This window comes from Chrysemys picta, chromosome 3, assembly GCF_011386835.1.
Source record: "Chrysemys picta bellii isolate R12L10 chromosome 3, ASM1138683v2, whole genome shotgun sequence".
Taxonomy (NCBI): domain Eukaryota; kingdom Metazoa; phylum Chordata; order Testudines; family Emydidae; genus Chrysemys; species Chrysemys picta.
In genome coordinates, this window is record NC_088793.1 from 159,024,518 (window position 1) to 159,045,998 (window position 21,481).

Genomic DNA, 21,481 nt, shown 5'->3' on the forward strand with positions numbered 1-21,481 from the left:
TGTATATACATAGGAATGGGCACACTCAAAATACAAGGATAAATGGGAGTGATTATGCCGAAGGCAAAACTTATCCTCTATGTAGGTGCCCTCAAGATCTACAGGAGTACTTCAGCAGGACAGGGCTGGTTCAGCAACTGCTTGTGAAATCTAAATCTGGCTGAGCGATTTCTGATTTTAACGAGGGACGGAGTGAATTATAATGAAAATTTCCATCCTGTCATGGTGAAGGACTGGCGCAGAGATGTCCAGAGACTGAGCGAACCTCAGCCAGGGGGGGTGGGGTAGGGATTGGGGCCCAGAAAGTTGGGGGAGGGGGCGGGATGAGCCAGCAGGGAGGGACGCCCCATCAGAGGGGGAATGAGCCCTCAAGGGAGGTGAACTCAAGGGGGGTTTCTGTGAGGGAGGCGGATGAGCCCCATAAACGGCGCTCTCGGGCAGCTTCCCTCCCATCCCACACAAAGCAAAACCCCCCGCTGTCTAGCGAGCCCGGGGAGGGGACGGGCTTAGGAGAGAGCTGGGGAGCTGGCCCTGCCTGTGCCGGCCCCTCCTGGGGGTGGGATCCGGGCGGGGCTGGGACTCTCGGCTCCTCCTCGCCAATCGCTGGGCTTTGGGGTTAGTTTCGGAGAGTGGAGCCGGGGGCGGCGGCGAGGAGAGCGGGTCTCCGAGGCGACAAAGCGGCGGCGACGCTGGGGGCTGAGCGAGGTCGGACGCCAGTGCCCGGCGGGGATCGGGCTGAGTGCGGCGCAGGCCGGGCTCCTCTTCGCAACAGGTTCCCAGCTCTGCCCGGCCCCCTGTGAGCTGCAGCGGGCACCGCAGGCCGCTCCGCCTCCCCAGGCCCCGGCCAGTGGTCTCCTCGGTCTCGGGTGGGGCGACCCGGCACCATCCGCCTCCATGCGGTTCGGCTCCAAGATGATGCCGGTGAGTGAGGGGTCCCGGCCGGGAAGAGCGGGGGCAGTAAGCAGACATGGATGGTGTGTGGGGGGGCAGTGCAGGGTGACCAGCTGTCCCGATTTTATAGGGACAGTCCCGATATTTGGGGCTTTTTCTTATATAGGCCCCTCCCCCCCACCCTCTGTCCCGATTTTTCACACTTGGTCTCTGGTGGTGGTGGGGGGGCTAAGGGGGACACGTGGGGCTGGTGGGGGCTGGACTCTGCTCCCATCCCCTATTGTTCAGTCTCGGGGGTGCCGCGATCAGCAAATGTGACTCGTTGGCACCAACACGTCCCTCAGTGCGTGGGCGTGTGGGGCCAAGCGTGGGCAGAGTCAGGCCAGAGGGAGTTTCGTGGAGAAAGTTGGAAGGGGGGGAAGCTCGGACTCAGACTGGAAATTGCCTTTCGCTCCTGACTCCAGGGTCTCTCGGTACCTCCATGGTAGTAACCTGGCGGTTTTCAGAGATGGGGGGCGGGTGGGATCAGCCGCGTGGATCTCGCCCCCCGGTTCAGTATGTACGCTGGGGCAATGCTGCTTGGAGACTCGCGTCAGCAAATAGAGCTGACTTCTTATCTAGGGAAGGGTCTGATAGCGCCGGTAAACATCGGAAGAGAAAATGGATCCTGCCATTGTAGAGGCAGAGACAGAGGAGCTGGGGGAGACCGTCAGATTAGCTCTTTGTTCCGAATCTGAGCTGGTTTGTGTTGAGGGATTTTCCTTCCCCCCCCTCTACTCTCAGTGTTTACAGCTATTCTGCTTGCTCCGGTTTCACGCTGAGATCAGTGTAAAGAGCCCTCTAGGGGAGAATAGCGAACCTTGTGGGGAAAAGTGCCCCAGGTTAGTATTATAGGAGTGGCGAGCCCTGATAGGCGCTAGGCTTGCGGGGCAGGGCTTGGTGGGGGCTGCGCAGTGCACTGGGGCGTGAACTGCGGGGGAACAGGTAGCTTGTTGGTGAAACAACAGTGACGGCAACATTCCACCCATTTAAAGGGACGGTGACGTTTAGCCTTCGGAGGGAAGGGTTCGCCGTACACTTCCCTTACTCCTCCCACCCACCAGCTCTTCTTGCCTTAGATAGTTCCCCTGATTTTTTTTTTTATTAAGGATTTAACCAGCCGTCAGTCTGAATTATCTTCAGATGCACAACAGTCCCTAAACGTTGAGTTTGTTCCACTTCGAGAATTCTAGATGTTTTGGGTGGAACTGGCCTCTTTGGCAGGAGGAGGGACTGAATAAGCTAAATTGTTTTGTTCTCTCTAGCTTATTCGGTGTGAGTTTGCACATTCTACATAACAAATTCGTGAACAATTCTTAGCAAATTAGAGTTCCTAAATTTTGTCTAGACACAAACCCCTGATGCGGCCTTGAGATTTCCTACATCTGTTTTCTTTTTAAATTGCCCAAGCTCCAGGAGGATAAATGCCCATGTTGTTTACAAAATAAACTGGTTTTGCCCAGTTTCAGGATATTCTCCTATTGACATTGAAGTAGAAATTACCAAGAGAAATTTGTAGTTTATTAAGGTTGTGTCCACACTAGGTAAAAAAGGTGTATTTTTTAATACTTTAGAATTGACCCCTACCAGCTAACTGTGTTAAAATACAAAGTGCTCTGTCTACCCTATGGTTCTAACATGAGTTTAAAAACTCATCTTTGTTTCTAGTGAAGGCAAGGCCTAAGATGAATACAGCTGAAGTTGAATGAAGGGATAGAAAGGTTTTGCTTTGGCACAAAACCTCTGACTGTGGGAAGAGGGAGGTCCTTAATCCCCATGTTGCAATTGGGCCAAGTCAGAAGTAATAGTATCTCCGAATATTTGGTATTAACCAGCAACCAATAGAGCCCCAGATGAACCATTGTTATTTCTAAGAATGGCAGATTACAAGTAAATAAAATGTGTTGGGAATTCTTGTGCTTCTAGGAAAGCCTGAATGGAGATTGCTTTGAGTATTGTAGGTTGTAGTGTGTGCATGTTCCATGCATATGGCCTTGCTCTCCAAGTGCTTGCAAAATCAGGGCCAACACTATGTGTATGAGTAACTTTACACTGCTGCATAGACCCACTGAACTCAGTGAGATTATTCATGTATATAATGTTATTCACAAGTGTATTTGCAGAATTGGGGAATTGTATTCTTCTGATGCAGCATATTGTCAATTTAAAAACACCTTCCCATTACAAACCCTGGAAGCTGACTGAAGTAGGGATCCATAAACAGGAAGAGAATGGCCATTTATAAGGAGATGACACTTGAGTATCTCAGGCTGGTGGTTTGCTTGTTGCAGAGAAGCTAATGTCTCTTCTCCCTTTCCTATCACTCTTTCCTCCCCATTGAAGAGGCAATGATGAGGGTTGATTTTAGTCCAGCAGAACAAATCAAGGGAGGAGTAAGTGACTTTAATTGGTGTAATTAAATAGAGAGCAATCACTATTGGTGTAGCTAAAGTTAAAGTAGTCAAACTTTTTGGAGAATTATATTGTCATCAGCCCATGGAAATCTGAGGGGGAAAAAAAGCAATGTATAAAGTAGCAAGGTGATAATTCAAGGATTATCATAATTAAGTAAACATTCTGTCACCAGACAGTAAATCTGTACAAGAGACTACCCTTCTCAGCTGACAGCCTGTCTCTGAAGATCATCCCAAAGTATCCCCAAACAATTCTGTTCCTTCTTTATTTGAATGCCACCTCCATTTCAAATCTACTTCTGTCTGTCCTTTCAGTAGTTGGTTGAGACAAGTGCCAGTGCATGAATTGCTGTAGGTGCTCAGACTTCCATTGCATGCTGACTCAAATCTTGGTCATTCTGCTTTTAATTAATAAAATAAAGGGATCACTGCAACCTTTACCATACTGTGTTTACTACATAAAGTAATGGATCAGTCTAAATTAGAATGGGTTAAGTGGCTTAATACTAGAGTGCAAATATAGTGGATTTAGAACTCAGCATTTTTAAAGGTTATAACATATTTTGTTGCTCTACAGGCTCTCATTTCTAATAATTACATTAATTGGGGGATGTAGGAGGAGATTTCAAAAGACACAAAGAGCAGTTAGCTGCCCACTGGGAGTTGGTGCCTAAACAGCCCCTTGAAAATCTCCTCTGTAGTAAACACACTCTGAATGGATATGAACAGAAACGAACTGGAGCCCAAGTTGTGCTAAAAACACTTGGGAACATAAATAATAGCAAGTCTTAAAACAATTTCTTGCACTCTTTTTTTTTTTTTTTTTTGCAGTTTCTTTTACCCGATCACCCTCTTTTGTTGATTAACACTGTTTTGTATCTGCAAAAATCATATTTAAATGATGAGATTTTGGAGTCTGGCTGAAAGAGTATTATGTAATATTTGTCTAACCAAATGTATAGCAACCAGGAATGACATTGAACCAAAATGTACCATGCTTGACACTTTAGGAGAGCGGTCTCCTTCCTGGTGTGATGGTGGGACTCTTATGGGCATAAATATCTTCATCCATGCTGCTGAATGAGGAATAGGAAGGTGGTCCTTAAGCATCTTCCAATCCCTTCTCTCCCCCCCCCCCTTTTTTTTTTTAAATTCCTTTTGTGGTAGCTTTTATATTTTCCTCTGCTTCTTCCCTATCTTATGTCTTCCTTCCCCAATAAAACAATCCAACCGAACGCCCTGACACCAGGGTCATACTCTCTCCTGCCCCATCCAGTGCAATTCATACATATGGTGTTAAATAATAGAGTAGCTACTCTGGTTACTGAGGAGCATTACAACTGAAGTCTTTCTTGCAGTGATGATGCGTAGCAACTAAGTTGCTGTTGTAACCATGTACCAGAAGCGTGTTGTTAAATTCTGCAAGAGAGTAATGAATTACCTCTGTGTACAGGTAAACTGATGGCACCTTAGAAATGCATGCAGAAGTAGTGACAGGGTTAAAGTCAGAGAATTAAATGAGCCATATAAAATTTTCACCTTCCCACAAGCCTTCAACAGATGGGGTGCGATTTGTACTGTTTTGTTGCGATGAGAAGCTGGCACATTTTCTAAAATAGCATAGCTTTCTGCAACATAATTGGTCCCCTTTACGTGTTTTGCATTGTTACCATAAAGATGAGTAGATGTTAGGAAATAATTTGCGTCATTATGTGTGCTGGATAAATAGCTTTGCTGAAAGGGTGGGAGGTTTCACAGATGGAGCTAATGCAGAGACTGTTACAGGCAGAGGCTTCAATTCAGTCTGAAATCCTTGTTGGTCATAATCGCTCTAAGGTCTGGCTCTATAGATGGGCTTAGGTGTTGTGATGCAGAGCATTGCAGTTCCCAACATTTAGGCACCCAGGCAATCACGGGAACAATGCTGATCCACAATGTCGAGTTTGGTGCGAGGCTCCCTAGGCGATAAATGGAGGAGAGAGGTGCCTAGGAATGTGCTCTACAGAAGCCAGCACACTAGGTGGGGAGTTGGCTAAGCTAGCCAGTGGGAGATGCCAATGAGAAGGGTGTGTCCAAATGCCTACCCTTCTCCTGGAGATTGGTGCCTAAGTCTGGGTTGCAGCAGGGGCACCTATGATCTACAACTGGGAATCCCTCTCCTGGAGTGAAGTTGCTTAGGAGCCAAAATTGTTTCTGTGAGAATGAGCCAGGTACTTGCTTTGCTCAGTGCAAAATAGAGGAGGAGGAAGGGGTGGTGGTGGTGCACAGAGAAGGCAATGCCGCTGCGTGCCTTGTACGTTTTAGCTCAGTGGCTAGAGCACTTACCTGGGATGTGGGAGCCCAGGGTTCAATTCCCCACTCTGCGTGAGGGGGACAAAGGATTTGAACAGGGTCTCCCACACTTTTCAGAGTGTTCTAACCACTGGGCTATGGGATATCTTGATGTAGATTTCCCTCAGTCTCTCCTGTTGAAGCTGTGTTTAAATAAAGTCTTTGGAGCAGGAGGACGAGACCTTGCATCGCCTACCTCCTAGTGGTTAGGGCTTCCACCTAGGTTACAGAGTCATTCTCACTCTTGCCAAATAACTCTTTAATTATTTATCCACAGTGGAACACCTTCAACAGGAGAGACTGAGCGCCCTGACCACAGAGTATGTCATAGCCCAGTGATTAGAGCACTCTAAAGAAATGAACATTCAAGGGCCCCTTGGATGTTCCATTGAATAGTAACATAGGAATTGCCACACTGGATCAGATCAGTGGTCCATCTAGTGCAGTTTTCTTTGACTAAAATACTTCCCTCAATGGTATTATGAGAAAATCTGGTTTTAACTACTTGGGATTTACAGACCCATTTTAATACTTTGCATTTTAAGCATAGACATGCATCTTCAGTAAGTATTCACTACCTTAATGTTAGATAAGGAAAAAATGTCTGTCTACAGTATAATGCAGATAAACAGTTGTTTTTGTTGACCCTGAATCACTTTCCTTGATTTGTGTGTTGCTTATTTAGGCTCCAGTCCTGCAACGGGATCCACGCAGCCAGACCTCTGTGTCTGTGACACCCAGCTGACTTTAGCGTGAATTTGATTGCCCTACTGGGGCTTATATTGTAAGCACCCCAAGGCAGGAGCTATATCTCCTAATTTGTTTAAGGGCTTGGTATACATTGGATAACTATTAAATGTAATTCTGGACATTTTAGCTAATGCAAGTCACTTAGTAATGTTACCAAAATATTATTTCATAAAATAATTTAATACATGGTATTCAGGATCTTAATTTCAGGGATATTTTGCATAGAATGCTGAATAATTCTGAGAACATGTTTTGCTGGTCTTCTTTCCCTACAGTACATTAGGTGTGAGTGGCATTTTACAGACAATGAGTTGTCATGATTTGTTATTGTGAATCATGACAGTAAATACTGTTTCCTGTACACCTATAGTTCAGCAGTTTTTTGTTAAAACAATGGGCTTTTTTGTCCATTGATCAAGAGCTTCCTATTTGTGAAATGATTTTAAAATAAAATGTATTTCTATGTTGTCCCTCTTTACAAACAACCCCATTCTCCCAGAAAATATTTACCTGAAATCTGTATTTTGTAGTACATTACAATTTGTTCAGTATGTCAGTTTCTTTAAGTGCTTTCATCACAAATGATCTTTCATTTTTTTTCCACACTAGATCAGTCTGTGGAAGTCCTGGGAAATCACTTATTATGGTTTTGCTCCTGATCCGTCTATTCATCAGGAATTCATTCAGACTGTGAATGCCTTGTGGGTTTCCTGTTGTTACTGTTGCATGGGTCAGTCCATAGAAGGATCAGATGGGGAGAGGTGGGGTTGGACACTTCATATAAAACATTTCCTTTCCTCTGTGGCTGTTGCCAGATGGGATCTCCGCTTTATTAATGAAGGTCCTGTCTGAAGAGCTGTATGCTAGATTAATTTGCATGGAGGTCAACGGAGTTTTAATAGAGGCAGGTACAATGGAGATACCAGAATGTGGATAAATGAACAAATATGTTGTCTTAAAGTGGCAGTGTGCCCAGTGTTCATTTCAAATTAATTATGATAATAAGTTGGCTTTAAAATGCTTTCTGGGTTTGTTTACCAGCTCTCCTTGTTAGCAATCTGCCTGGGAGATCTCCTTTCCCCCACAATGCATGTCACTGAACTTACTGAGCTTGTTCAATAGGGCAGGGTCTTGTCCCTTTCAAAGGGAGGCCCTGTGAATAAGGAGGTGGGACGCACTGCAAAAATGACTTGGTTAGAGTGGCTTTCTTGGCTTGGCTGTTATAGCATCGGGGAAGGGGAGTAACTTTATTTCCTCACATCTCTGTGACCTCCCTGGGGAAGAGGTTGGAGGGTTCCTTTGTTACCCTGGGAATGTACACAAATGTCAGTTCTAGTATCAAAGAGAGGGTTATTTAATACTTCGGAAGCTGGAAGGTGATCACATTCATGAGGTCACGAGCACATCAAGCTATCCTGCTCTTTGCTCTTTCACAGCATTACTCTCTTAAAGCCCTGTTTTAACTCTTCTTGCTCACTTTTTACTCAAATAAAACTCTTACTCAGGCAAAACCCCTAATAAGTTCAGTAAGAAACGATTAAGGAGCTTGAAACAGGGCCTTTTGTTTGACTTCAAGATGGTATAGTGTATAAAGGTCAACAGAGTTCTTTGGTATCCTGTGAAATAGTCATCTTTTTATATGATGCTTTTAGCCACTGTTGCTAAACTGTTTGAGGAAATTCCAAACTTTTTGAATGTGGGAGATATGAATGACAATTGCAGATGGTGTGGGATAGCTAATCCTGTCACTTGGATGAGAATTTTAGGCGAATAATGCTCTTGCTGTAATCCATGAAGATTCCTTGTTACGAGAAATGTTAAGGTAGAAACCAATTCCCATCTTGCTGCTGTTAATCACTGATATTTTTGTTCTTGCTATTAGTCCTGTAATCAGTTTAAAATTAGTCACACCAATGACATCACCACTTGTATCATAGTTACTAATAGTGCTACAGTAATGTTTAGTGCAAAGCCAGTTTTGCATGTGTTTAGAAATCTCCAGTTTCTGTTTTAAGTGATGTTAGTATCAAGAATGTTTTCTTTGTGGTAACTGGATATAACTCCTCACTCCCTCTTCTATTTTTATCAGTCTGAGGTAGGTATGCCAGGTATTTGAGTAGATACTTCTGTATCCATTTGTTCTGCATTACAGAACCACCCACTGTACATGCTCTAACATCGATTAGCATGAAGAGATCCTTTTGATAGAGGGTTATGTGTGTAGGTGACACACAACTACACTGAGGTAAGTGTGTTGTGGGAGCCATTTAAGATCAAGGAAAAATTGTTCTTCTATCCTATTTTGTTGTTGTCTCAGTTTTAATACTTATAACATCAATTTTATGAGACTAAAACATACATGAATGGATTTGGCCTGTTCTTCCTGCAGTGTTTTAAAACATTTACTAGGCACTTTTAAAAAAACTGTTTATGTTTAACGTGAAACTGATGTGGAAAAGCTGCTGTGGGAGAGATCCAGTTAGATTATACTGTATAGTGTCTGAAATTGAGTAAATAATAGGGATGCTCTCGTATCCAAAGGCTTGAAAAGCTTCTGATATATTAATGGTTTTGAGTTGTTCGGTGCAGTTCTTTGAGTTGTTAGTTGCTACAATATCTTTTTTATTTAGCACTCTTTGCTGTGGATCATGGAGTTGTATAAAAGGAAACTTAAGATAGAGGAGCTAAGTGACTTGCCCAGGATCATGCAGCAGTCAGTGGAAGAGGTGGGAATGGAGCTCTCATCTCCTGACTTCTGCTCCTGGGAGTCATACTAACTGGTTTCAGAGTAGCAGCCGTGTTAGTCTGTATCCGCAAAAAGTACAGGAGTACTTGTGACATCTTAGAGACTAACAAATTTATTAGAGCATAAGCTTTCGTGGACTACAGCCCACTTCTTCGGATGCATATAGAGTGGAATAAATATTGAAGAGATATATATATACACACATACAGAGAGCATAAACAGGTGGGAGTTGTCTTACCAACTCTGAGAGGCCAATTAAGTAAGAGGAAAAAAAACTTTTGAAGTGATAATCAAGGTAGCCCAGTACAGACAGTTTGATAGTAAGTGTGAGAATACTTACAAGGGGAGATAGATTCAATGTTTGTAATGGCTCAGCCATTCCCAGTCCTTATTCAATCCTGAGTTGATTGTGTCTAGTTTGCATATCAATTCCAGCTCAGCAGTCTCTCCTTGGAGTCTGTTTTTGAAGTTTTTCTGTTGTAAGATAGCCACCCGCAGGTCTGACATTGAATGATCAGACAGGTTAAAGTGTTCTCCCACTGTTTTTTGAGTATTATGATTCCTGATGTCAGATTTGTGTCCATTAATTCTTTTGCGTAGAGACTGTCCGGTTTGGCCAATGTACATGGCAGAGGGGCATTGCTGGCACATGATGGCATATATCACATTGGTAGATGTGCAGGTGAACGAGCCCCTGCTGGTATGGCTGATGTGATTAGGTCCTATGATGATGTCACTTGAATAGATATGTGGACAGAGTTGGCATCGGGCTTTGTTACAAGGATAGGTTCCTGGGTCAGTGGTTTTGTTCAGTGATGTGTGGTTGCTGGTGAGTATTTGCTTTAGGTTGGGGGGTTGTCTGTAAGCGAGGACAGGTCTGTCTCCCAAGATCTGTGAGAGTAAAGGATCATCTTTCAGGATAGGTTGTAGATCTACTAACTGGGACACTTGTGTATGTCAGTTTCATTCTCATATATATATATATGTCATTGTCTGAAATAATCGTATCTTCTCCACGCATGCTTCAGCAGGGTTTTGTAGTTGTTGATATATAGATGCTAGGGAACCTTGAGCCCGTTGTGTTCTGTACTGTGCCTCTGAGCAGATTTGAACCCTGACTGACTGGATGGGGCTGAAAAGAAGTTTAAAATCAGCTTTCTACTGAGTGCTCCCCTTACGCTCCTCCTTTAAGACCTTCAATCTTTGTAGCTAGGTCTGATACTTTGAGATCCATTTAAAATGGCACATTTTCATTTTATCAAGTAAGTTAAGAATTTTTCTTCAGCCTTGATTCCTCAGTTCTGTGAGGTTAACTCCTAAGCACATAATTTATATCTAAATTCAGACTCTTACTCTGTTTTGCTGTAGTAGTGCAAAGCTAAAGCTAACAGTTCTCTTGAGCTGAGTTTTAAGGGAGAGTTTCTGGAATTATCTGTCAGTTTCTTGGTGCCAGGGTACCTACTGTGTTTAAGTAATGAGGTTGTGTTTCTTTACAGAGATATTATCAAATGAGCTTTGTTTGTTTTTAACACATTTCGTTGTCACTCCATTCCCTCTGTTTTTTACCTTGGGGGTGGAGGTTCTCAACATTACTCTCTGAAACAATCCTTGTGTGTTAAATTTTTTTCACTAGCTGCACTTCATTACTGTGCCACTCTTGACAAGCCCATTTTGGTGAAGAGAGGATATGAAAGTAGTAATTAGCTCTAAGGATGTCTTAATCTGAAGATCTCAAAGCACTTTGTTAATGGGGGGGGGAGAGGTGGGGGCGGAGTAAGTACTATCATCACTTTACAGGTGGTGCAGCTGACGTAGAGACCTTAGAGGGTGTTGTCAATTTGAAAATTCCACTTCCATATGAAAACTTTGTACCTATTGTTACAAATGGTGTCTAAAATCATTATAATTGAAAGACTAGAGAGAGATCTTTTAGTTTTGTTTGCATTGTGTATTTGAAAACTCCTTGTGTCTGTCAGTTTCATTGGTTTGTTGATCATGCCCATCCCTTCCCAGGCCCCAGAAGGAGGTGTTCACCTGTACCAGCAGAAGCAGAGCTGAAACTGAACGAACAGGCAACAAGCAGGCTTTGCTCAGAGAAAGGAAAGGGAGGAGGAGTGTTGCTCTCGGGTCCAAAAGACACATTAAAATAACAAGAAATACTCCTGGGGGAATTCTGCGCCACTGCGCATGTGCAGCATTTGTCCCCCGCAGATTTCTTTGCTTCCCTGCAGAAAAATGACTTTCTGACTGGGAAGCAAAGGGAAGCCACAAGAGTGGTCATTTGACCCTCCTCAGCAGTATGTTTTGGGTGCCCAGGGCAGCCAGCAGAGAGGTAAATCACTGTGGGGCAGGAGGCAGGACTGGGGAAGACCTGACTGGTGGCTCCTGCCCCTGCACTAGGCTCAGCTGCTAGTCTGGGCTGGGGAGGACAGGACTGACTTTTTCCTTGCATGGCATCCGGAGCCAGGTCAGACCCACCCCCAGATTTCTCCCCCAGCTTCATGAAGCTAGCATTAGAAACAGGTGATAAATTCACCTGATCTAGGGAAATCTTTCCCCATAATTACCTGACCTTGCTATGATTTATGGGCTAGAGTTGAGTTAAGTGTGGTTTTGGGTTATGGGTATTCCTGTTGGTTGAGGCGGAAGCATCAGTCATCTTTTCTTAGCAGTGTGATTTCTAAGTGTGAGGTGGAAAAGAGGAGAGTAAATACTTTAAACCCCCTGCGGTATCACCGACATCAGTTAGCCAGCAAATAGCAAAGTGTGTGTGGTGCAACTGCCACCTGTCCATGATAGTCTGGTCTCCTCAGAAGTAGCGTGGGTTAAATGTGCTGCCATCTCACCACTGGGCTTCCTGAAAGAAAGTTTATGTACAGATCACAGCTGGTATAGAACCTTATTCATTTGCTATGGACACTGAGAAACATTTAGCTCCTTTTTTCATTGCGGGAACACGTGTGCTTTGAAAGGCCAGTGAGAACAATTGAGTTTTTTACAATAGCATCCCACAGGAACTCTTTGAAAGCCTTTCTGCTGGCCTATTGCCACCCGGGAAGGCTGCTGACGTAACAGCACTGCTGATTCCAGGTGGAGTGGCATGGCAGTTGAGCTTCAGGAACAGTTTAAAATAAATAAATAAATACAAAGATTCCTTATGGGTTTGATGTCAGCAGAGAAAAGGAAGACCGTTCAGGCTTATGGCTAAAAGAACAGGAGTACTTGTGGCACCTTAGAGACTAACAAATTTATTAGAGCATAAGCTTTCGTGGACTACAGCCCACTTCTTCGGATGCATATAGTATGTTCCATTCTATATGCATCCGAAGAAGTGGGCTGTAGTCCACAAAAGCTTATGCTCTAATAAATTTGTTAGTCTCTAAGGTGCCACAAGTACTCCTGTTCTTTTTGCGGATACAGACTAACACGGCTGCTACTCTGAAACCAGGCTTATGGTTGTTGCTTTCATAACCCCATTCATTGTGCTTAGATGCCATCTTCTGTTCCATGCAGAGTATGTTGCAGTACTTAACAGGGAGGAGAGAGGCATCTGCAAACTTCTTTGCTTATGTTGAGTAGGTTAGATCCTTCTGTTTTAGAGTGTAATATCTGTTTTTAGAAATGGGGGGTATTGAGTTTGTATGGATGAAAAGTGTATTAATTGCTCTTTGAACCCTGACTGCGTGCTAGGACTGAACACAGACTGGGTTGAGCAATGCAGTGTCTGCCAGAAGGGGCATATGATCCAAAGGCCTGGTCTGTCTTTCATTGGCTTCAGTAGGAGGATTGAGCTCTTATTTAGACAGACTGTACTGTTCAATCAGTGGCTGAAGATCAAACCTTCATGCCATCTGTTTTAGTTAGGTTTTTGTTAAGTGTTAATGATACAAAATGGCTGACTAGTTGTCACTGAGAGGCCATGCAGAAGTGGTTAGTGGACACTTTGGGAACATGTGTAGGAAGGGAGTTCCGAGTATAGATGTCATTGTGAAAAGAGTTGTATGTTCTGTCATACAATCTCAGGAACATATTAGGGTCTGTTTACACCCAGTTTTTCTGCACTGATTTAACTAGATCAGTAGAAAAACTAATTTAATCAAATTGGTTCAGCCCCCTAGTGTGGCTACAGTTTTATGTTGATATACAATTTCATTGAAACAAACTATAGCAATATAAGACCCTTTATGCCAGTATAACTGCAACCATAGTAGGGGATTACATTAATTTAACTAGATCACTCTTTCTACCAATTTATTTAAACCATTACAAAAACTGCATATAGACAGATCCTTATTCTCTGTATCATATAGCCTGTGTAACTCTTAAAATCTGAAAACAAAACACTTCTAAAGTGCTTTGAAATAGTTACAAACTATCTGGCTTTCAGTACTGATGTTATGGATGTTGGCGGTATGAAAATATAGCCAACCTTAAAAGATACCCTTGATCCAAGGCCTGCTTGGTTGTAAATTCAGATACAAAACTGAAGTACCACATTTATGTAGGTATAACTTTTGGCTAAATACTTGCAGTGAGTACCAAGGCAAAATGTTAATGTTTGAAGTTTTATTTGAACTGCTCTTTTCCTAATGTCCTGCTTATGGAAAGTCTGGCCTGCATGTTCTGTTGTACATAAACTAATAGAATACGTTTTTAATAACCAAAATCGAGTGCTTCTGAGATCAAGATTCTTGTAAATTGCTCAGTTCAAGAGCTGACAATAAAAGGAAGAACGCCTTTCTCTGTTATGCTTGGTCAGATGCATCCCAGTGCTCATATTTGATCTGAGTAGGATAGCTCAAAGTTTTGGCTACAACTTTGGTAAATGGCCCTTTAATGGATTCCTCCCTCTTGTCCTTCCTGGCAGCGCAAGTAAAGAACATCAGACTGGGAACAGATTTAAACAATTCTAGACTGACAAACTTCAGAAAATAAATATGGCCAAATTAGATGATTCAGAAAGAGAGCTTGTAATGAAGGTAGTATCTAAGCTATAATTATGCTTCGCTTCTGTTCAGATGTATAGACAGACGAGATCTCACAAGAAATCTGCTGGAATACAGAAATTGTCATCTGTGAAGTAGGAGGGGTGCAGCCAAACCTAGCGTCACTGTACAATTATAACTGTATTTTGATAGGGAAATTAAGTCCCTGGGTTTTGGTCGCATAGTCTCCAGATACTTCTCAGTGTCGCTGATCTGGGTGAAGAAAAAACTTAAAATACACCTCTACCCTATATAACGCTGTCCTCGGGAGCCAAAAAATCTTACCATGTTATAGGTGAAACCGCGTTATATCGAACTTGCTTTGATCTGCTGAAGTGTGCAGCTCCGCCCCCCCGGAGCACTGCTTTACCGCATTCTATTCGAATTCGTGTTATATCGGGTCGCGTTATATTGGGGTAGAGGTGTAGCAAAAATCAGTGTTCATAGTGTACTTTTTCTGTCTTGTGGTGTTTTCACTGTTCCCGACCCTTAAAAAAGCTTCCTCTTAACTGTTTCCCTATATTTATAGAAAACAAGTTGTTTTATCTCTCTGAAAATGGAACACGTATCTCTTCAGTGAGAATTTCTGTTTGTGTTGTGTAAATTATCTTTAACCTAATTTAGAGAATGGAGACTACTGTGTCTTTTAGATTAAAGGTTAAGAGTCTTGTATTCTCCTGCAATACAATTAAAAGGAAGAAGGGCTGTCCTTTATTTAGAACCAGAATAATCTTAACAATTATACAGTACTTCCTACTGTACCACTCCTACCTTGCATCATAACTTCCTTTCTCATAGTTATGGCTAAGTGCCACTACAATATAAACTGAGTTGTGTGCGTAGTGGCTGAGAAGGAAGGATCATACTTTGTGTATCGGGTGCGGCTGTAGGTAAATATTAAACTTATCTGTACACTTCTGTTGCGTCTTACCTTATTAAAGTGAACTGCTGAATATGAAAGGAGCCAGGATCATGTGTGTTTCTTCGAGGAAGGCTATTATGTAACCTCTTGTTTACCTTAATCTCTAAATACAGAGTCTGAACGGGCTGGCAATTGAAGACCAGATAGATGTTCTGAAGAACTTGATATGAAAGGAATCACTTTGTTACTGATACAAACTTGGTGTAACAACTTTAGATGCTGCCTCTCTCCTGTTAAATTGAGAGCTAGAACTATGTACCAGTGTGGAATTCTGATGATCAGAATATAAAAAACCTGCCATTGTACCAGCTGACTTTGTTGTTTAGAAAGTTGCAGTCAAGTCAGCAGAAATGTGAGACATTTTAATAGCTGATTTCTTCATGGCTGGCTTGTGAAGATGAAGCATCAGTGTTTGTGTTTTCCAGGGCTAGGTAAGATCCAGGACTTGTTTATAAATGAGTTTTTACAAAGAAGAAAAAAACACTCCGGGTAAAACTTTGGATGCAAGGTTTCTGCCTGGAAGTAGTTACATCTATATATTTCTCTCATACAAATTGCTTTTTCAGTTTAATAGCTAGTGTTCTTATTCACCCTAAAACATTATGTTACTGTTTTTTTGTACTCTAACTGAAAATAACTCTACCATTTATTTTAATTCCAGATATGAATCTGGCTCTTGTAGTTCTTCCACCTCCCACACACTGTTTTAAAAGCAGCTACTGCACCTCTGAAATGATGGCTTTCTAGTATACAGCTAAAATGTTCTTATACATTCTCACTGTGCATGGAATCATTGGGGGAAGAGGAGGTCCCTGCCTTGAAGAGCTTGCTGTCTAATTTAGATACAATACAAACAGTGCTGAAAATGTGATTCTATTACACATCACTATTTGAAGAATTTCATTTATCTATCTCATTTTGATGGGACATTAAACTGTGTACTGTGAAATGTCTCTCCAACACCATTTCCTAGCGCTGCTATAAATATCTAGGGAATTAAAACTAGCTTTTTGTGCTTTAAGAATGTTAAAATTAAGGGTGTGTCTTAAACTCACAAAGCAGAGAAACCTCAGAGTTGAATGGTGAAATGACATCACTCACTTAGACTCATTCACAATATTAAAATTGTTCATGCTTTTTTATAGAGGGGTAGTGTTCTCATGGGTTTACTGGGTTCTTGTATCTCTGCCAATTTGTTGTGTGCCTCAGTTTCTCCCATCTGTAAAAATGGGTTTTTCCCATCTGTAAAATGACCAGATTACTTGCTTGCCTGTTTGTGTTGAGGCTTATTGTGTGTAAAGTGCTTAGATGATAGGTGCTATGTAAGTGGAGAGTGTTGTTGCCTCTTATACCATTTGTGCTGTATTATACCTGAGCAGAACAGGGTTAGGTTAAAGGGTTAACCCTGAATTTCATTATTTTTGTAGCGAGATCAGGTGGGTGAGATAATATCTTTTCTTGGATCAACTTGTGCTGGTAAAAGAGACAAGCTCAAAAGCCACCAGGTGTTGAGCATGGTTGTTCCTGTCCCCACCAGGGACCAAAACACATTTTCCTCGCTCTTGAATGGATATCTGCAGGAGGAGACTGTCTTTAGGTGTCCAAATACACAAGAAATTGAACTGCAAGACCCATCCCAGAAGTAACATATTTCTATGTCAAAAGCTGGTCTCTTTCACCAACACAAGTGGATCCAACAAAAGATATTGCTGTACCCACCTTTTCTCTTTCATATTCTGGGACCATCATATCTACAACAATGCTGCAAACATTATTATGTAAGGAATTTAAGGCCCTTAATGAACTCTATATTTGAACATAGTGTCTTGTGTGAGATATATATGTTTATAGTATGTGTATAGTTTGTCTCAAAGGGTTGCTGCTAATTAAAGGCTGAACTTCAAAGTTTCTGCATAAGAGCTTTGACTAGAACCTGTGGGAAAGTACAGACTGTCCTTTTTACTTAGGTTAGTTTCAGGAATTACCTAATCCGTGCTGTCAGAGAAGCTGCATAATAATTGAGTTTTCCAGTCAACACATGCACTTAGGGATTTAAAATATTTGGTATAACTGAAGATTTAATTTAAAATATTGATGCGAAATTATGTAATGGAACAACTTTACACATTTGAAGATTTTTGCCACCATCTTTTTTTAGAGTGTAAAGGAAGGAAAACCCAGGCCCTTAAAAAGGGACCCTGCTAAAGTTAAGAACTTCTGACCCACTATGGCCGTTCTGACCAATGGTCCATCTCTAGCCAAGTTAAAAAGACAAGTGTATTTCTTTTTCCCTTAGTTTCTCCAGTACACTTTAATCATTATAGTAATATCCTCTGACACAGGAAAACACAGCTGGTTCTCAGCATACCATCATATCTGCTCAGGTGAATGGCCAATAAACTGTGTACTGCTAATATCTCCTCAGCTACTTGAACTTTGGCTTAATAGCACTTAGGAAAACTGAATCTGTTTTTTAAAGTGACAGAGCTGTAGTTAAAACCCTTTGTGGGCATGTAGATCTGCATTTAAGCAGAGCTCAGCAACTTTTTTTAAGAAATAGAAATAGTTATCCACAAATGTTGAGATCTGGGAAGTAGTATATGTGCTGTATTAAACTACATATAAAAGAACTTGTCTGAAATGATACTGTCACTGAAATTAAAAAAAAAAAGGGGGGGGGGATTCAGAGGTGAATCCCAGGAAGTTTATGTGGGTGTAACTTGCATGTTGATGAGACAGAAGAGGGTGAAATTTTAAAGTAGGGTGTGGCCTGCTTTAATGTACACCACCTTACATCCTCTTTCTAATTGCTTGTCCTGACACACCACCTCCTTTTCCGGCCTCTTGAGTGGGTGTTCTGGTTCAAATTTAGTGGGTTATATAAAGAGATGATGTGTAAATTACATGGATTGGAATAAAATGCTGCAACTCATGATGAGGGGACTAGAAGGTGTAATTTACACCAATTTGGATTCCTTTAGATTTGCCTCTGAATCTGGTCCATTGTTTTGTAGAGATGTGAAAAGTTCTTCTTTATAAATATGTACTTTGCTTTGTCATCTCAACACTTGTGGGTTGTGCGTTTCATTTGGATTTCTAAAGATACGTGTACCTGCTCGGAAAATGGTCTCTGGCTGAAGTGAACGTGCACATGTTTCCTCCAATGTCCTTGGTGCATCAGATTAAAGTCTCTCCTTTGCTGGAGGTTCCGTAATTGCGAAGTTTATTTTCTAGGCTGGACAATACTGTCAGCTGAAATGTATGGTAAACTGTGCAGGAACCGGCATTGCTAGATCTACCCTTCATCTCCGGTGTCTGGTGAATATGCCACGAGCTACATTGCTGGGACCCAACACTTTTACATTTAAAACTCCTTCATCAATCACAAAAAAAACAAAGCAAAATTTTCAGTCATGATTGTCGAAGGAGTAGAACAAAATAAATGGCAAATAACACTCTACACTCAAGTCCACGTAGGTCCTGTCTATGCTAGAAAATAAGATGATTTTTTGACACCTGACCAGTCATGATTCTACACATCTTAGACACTGGTGTAGACAAGGCAAAATGTCCATGATCAGTCCTTTTTAATACCTGCCACCACGTGATGAGCATGGTTGATCCTGTCCCCACTAGTGACCAGAACACATTCTCCCATATTTAAATGGATATCTGTGGGAGGAGACTGTCTTTAGTGTCCAAAGAAACTAGAAATTGAACTGCAAGACACATCCAGAAGTAACATATCTTTATCCCAAGGGAGGATATTAGCAAAACAGAGAATTTCAGAGTCTGATGTTCAGTGAGGCCCAGCGCCTGGAGCTCCCGTTGACTTCAGTTGGAATTTTGGAAGGTCAGCACTTCTGAAAATCAGTCCCCAAAAAGTTAAACAAGATTAAACCTGGCACAGAGCTAATTGCAATTGTCAGAGCTTTCAGCCTCATTGGCTATTGTCTGTAATAGCATTTGAGGATCTGACTGTTCTCCTCCTCTTCTTCAGACTGAATGGTTTGGTTTACCTGTTACAAGTTGCTTTTCTTTTGTCATAGTAACTCATGCCCATTTAGAGAGGTGGTGTTCAATCTCTTGAGTTTTGGGGCCAAACATATTTCAAGAAGGTCAAGGACTATAGTCCATACTTTGGAACTGGCTCTCTGGCCTCTTATGGACCATTTATGCCAATTAAGTTGTGCAAACCACCCAAACATCCTTTGCTGTGGATTCCCCAGTGGGTATGGTGCCAGTTTATTCTACTCCCATGCCTCCCTCCCCACAGCCTCTGCCTAGGGGCCACACTGGGATATGGAGCAGCATGTCAAGAGTTGGATTGGGAGAGTGGCTGGTGCATGCTGCATGTTAGCTATCCCCTGCTGGTATGTGATCTCTTGGGGAGCCTTGCTAGCTTGTGCAAGTTATAGTAACCTGGTGGCTGCTCTAACCCATGCCAAAGCAGCGAATCAGGGAGCTATAAAAGGTTTCTGATTCTTAGCTTCGCCCTTCCCCTGTTCTGTGCTGTTGTTGTAGGTTGCGGTGATGGGGAGGGCAGCCATCTTTTCTAGATACTCTCTTTAGGCTCAGGCAGAGCCAGGCAAGCTCTTACCCTGCTCTTCCTGGAGTTTATACAGCCTACCAGGCAATGGAGCAGCCAGTGCTGCTTCCTCTTCCCTCCTCTGTGATGTAGTAGGTGGCCTGTGTGGGAGGTGCTGAATAGCAGCAGCAGGGAAGGAGTGGCTCACATCAGAGCAGCAGGTAGTTGGGTAGGCCATGCCCCCTACCACATCCTGGGGGCTGAGCCAAACACTTCAGTTAATTACTTGATGTCGCTCTGGGAATACACTTTCAATTTGTCATTGAATACAAATGTTCTGGACATAGTCATCATTAAGGGAGGTTGGACACCCTGGTAAAGTAAAAAGCAACAGAGGGTCCTGTGGCACCTTTAAGAGTAAAGGAAGTATTGGAGCATAAGCTTTCGTGGGTGAATGCCCACTTCATCAGACGCAAGTCGCGTCTGATGAAGTGGGCATTCACCCACGAAAGCTTATGCTCCAATACTTCCTTTACTCTTAAAGGTGCCACAGGACCCTCTGTTGCTTTTTACAGATTAGGGTTACCATATCTAATAAATAAAAAAAGAGGACCCTCCACGGGCCTTGGCCCAGCCCATTTCCCCACCCCAGCCCTGCCCCAACTCCGCCCCTTCCCCGCCCTAACTCCACCCCCTCCTCCCTCCCACTCCCAGCCATGCGGAAAGGGCTGCCCGAGCGCTACCGGCTTCACGGTTTACCGGGCAGCCCCCAGACCCTGTGCCCCCGGCTGGTGCTTCCCCAGCCCAGCTGGAGCCCGGGAGGGGAAGCGCCCAGCCGGGGGCGCAGGGTCTGGAGGCTGCCCGGCAAACTGTGAAGCCGGTAGCGCTTGGGCTTCGGGCCCCACTTCCCCTCCCGGGCTCCGGCGGCGCAGGGCCCGGAGGCTTGGGGGCTGCCCGAAGCCGGTAGCGCTCGGGCAGCCCGGCTCTTAAACAGAGCCGAAGAGTCAGGGGAGGAGCAGAGCCGCCATTTTCCTGGACATGTTCGGGTTTTTGGCAATTCCCCCCGGACGGGGGTTTGAGTGCCGAAAAGCCGGACATGTCCGGAAAAGGAGGACGTATGGTAACCCTATTACAGATTCAGACTAACACGGCTACCCCTCTGTTACTTGACACCTGGTAAAGTAGTTTGGTTTATCTGCGATTTTCAGGGTATAGATGGCAACTTGTGATCCTTTCTGAACAGTTGCCTCTTTGTGTATGTAAACCTCAAGATTAGCAGTGGGAGTTAGTCATGCTCATTTGAGGAGTGAATAATCTTGTATTAGGTTGGCTGTCTGAGGTTCCATATAATACCCATGATTATGCTCGTTTTAATTAAAAACATTCCCAGCTGAAAGCGAATCCTTGAAAACAAATGTTCCCAGATGCAGCACGTTTTGCAGATACACAGGACCTGGGAGATAATTTTGTGTGCAGTCATTTAAAGTGTGACGTGGTGGGGGCAGTCCTGGGCTAATGCTACAAAAGGTGGTGTATTGTACATTCCTGTAAAACTCCAGGTTTTCACTGCAGCTGCAAAGCTGGCTGAGCTTAAGGAAAACAAAACTGTTTTCCCTGGTTTCTGGTTCTGTGTCTGATTACATGGTAGCTCTGCTTGGTGGAATGTCACTTCCCCACCTCCAAACTCTCCTTAAAATAGTGTGTATAAATGTGGGTTTGGAGTTTTGTCATGGAGCATTGTTGTAAATTTAAAGTTGAACTTCAAAACTTCAATTTGAAAGCTTTAAATAGAACCTATGGGAGAGAATAGATTCGCCCCCTAACTACCATTGACATATCATTGGCACTTTCCCATAAACTGCACAAACAGTTATG

The 21,481-nt window shown here is 43.0% G+C and overlaps 1 protein-coding gene across 6 annotated transcripts in view; it reads left to right on the forward strand.

Annotated features, from left to right (window-relative positions):
• The first annotated feature begins 277 nt into the window (after positions 1-277).
• Positions 278-21,481, forward strand: part of TP53BP2 (tumor protein p53 binding protein 2) — a 61,265-nt gene continuing 40,061 nt past the window's right edge. For 4 of the 6 annotated variants that reach the window (XR_010600210.1, XR_010600211.1, XR_010600212.1 and 1 more), the window contains exon 1: positions 607-921. Coding sequence is in view for 1 of the 6 variants with exons in the window: in XM_008175183.4 (XP_008173405.2) it covers positions 895-921 (27 nt within the window). In the remaining 5 variants the exon portion in view is untranslated. Of the gene's footprint in view, positions 922-14,988; positions 15,047-21,481 lie in introns of those variants that run through there. The other 2 variants (XM_008175183.4, XM_065590629.1) reach the window with 2 other exon arrangements.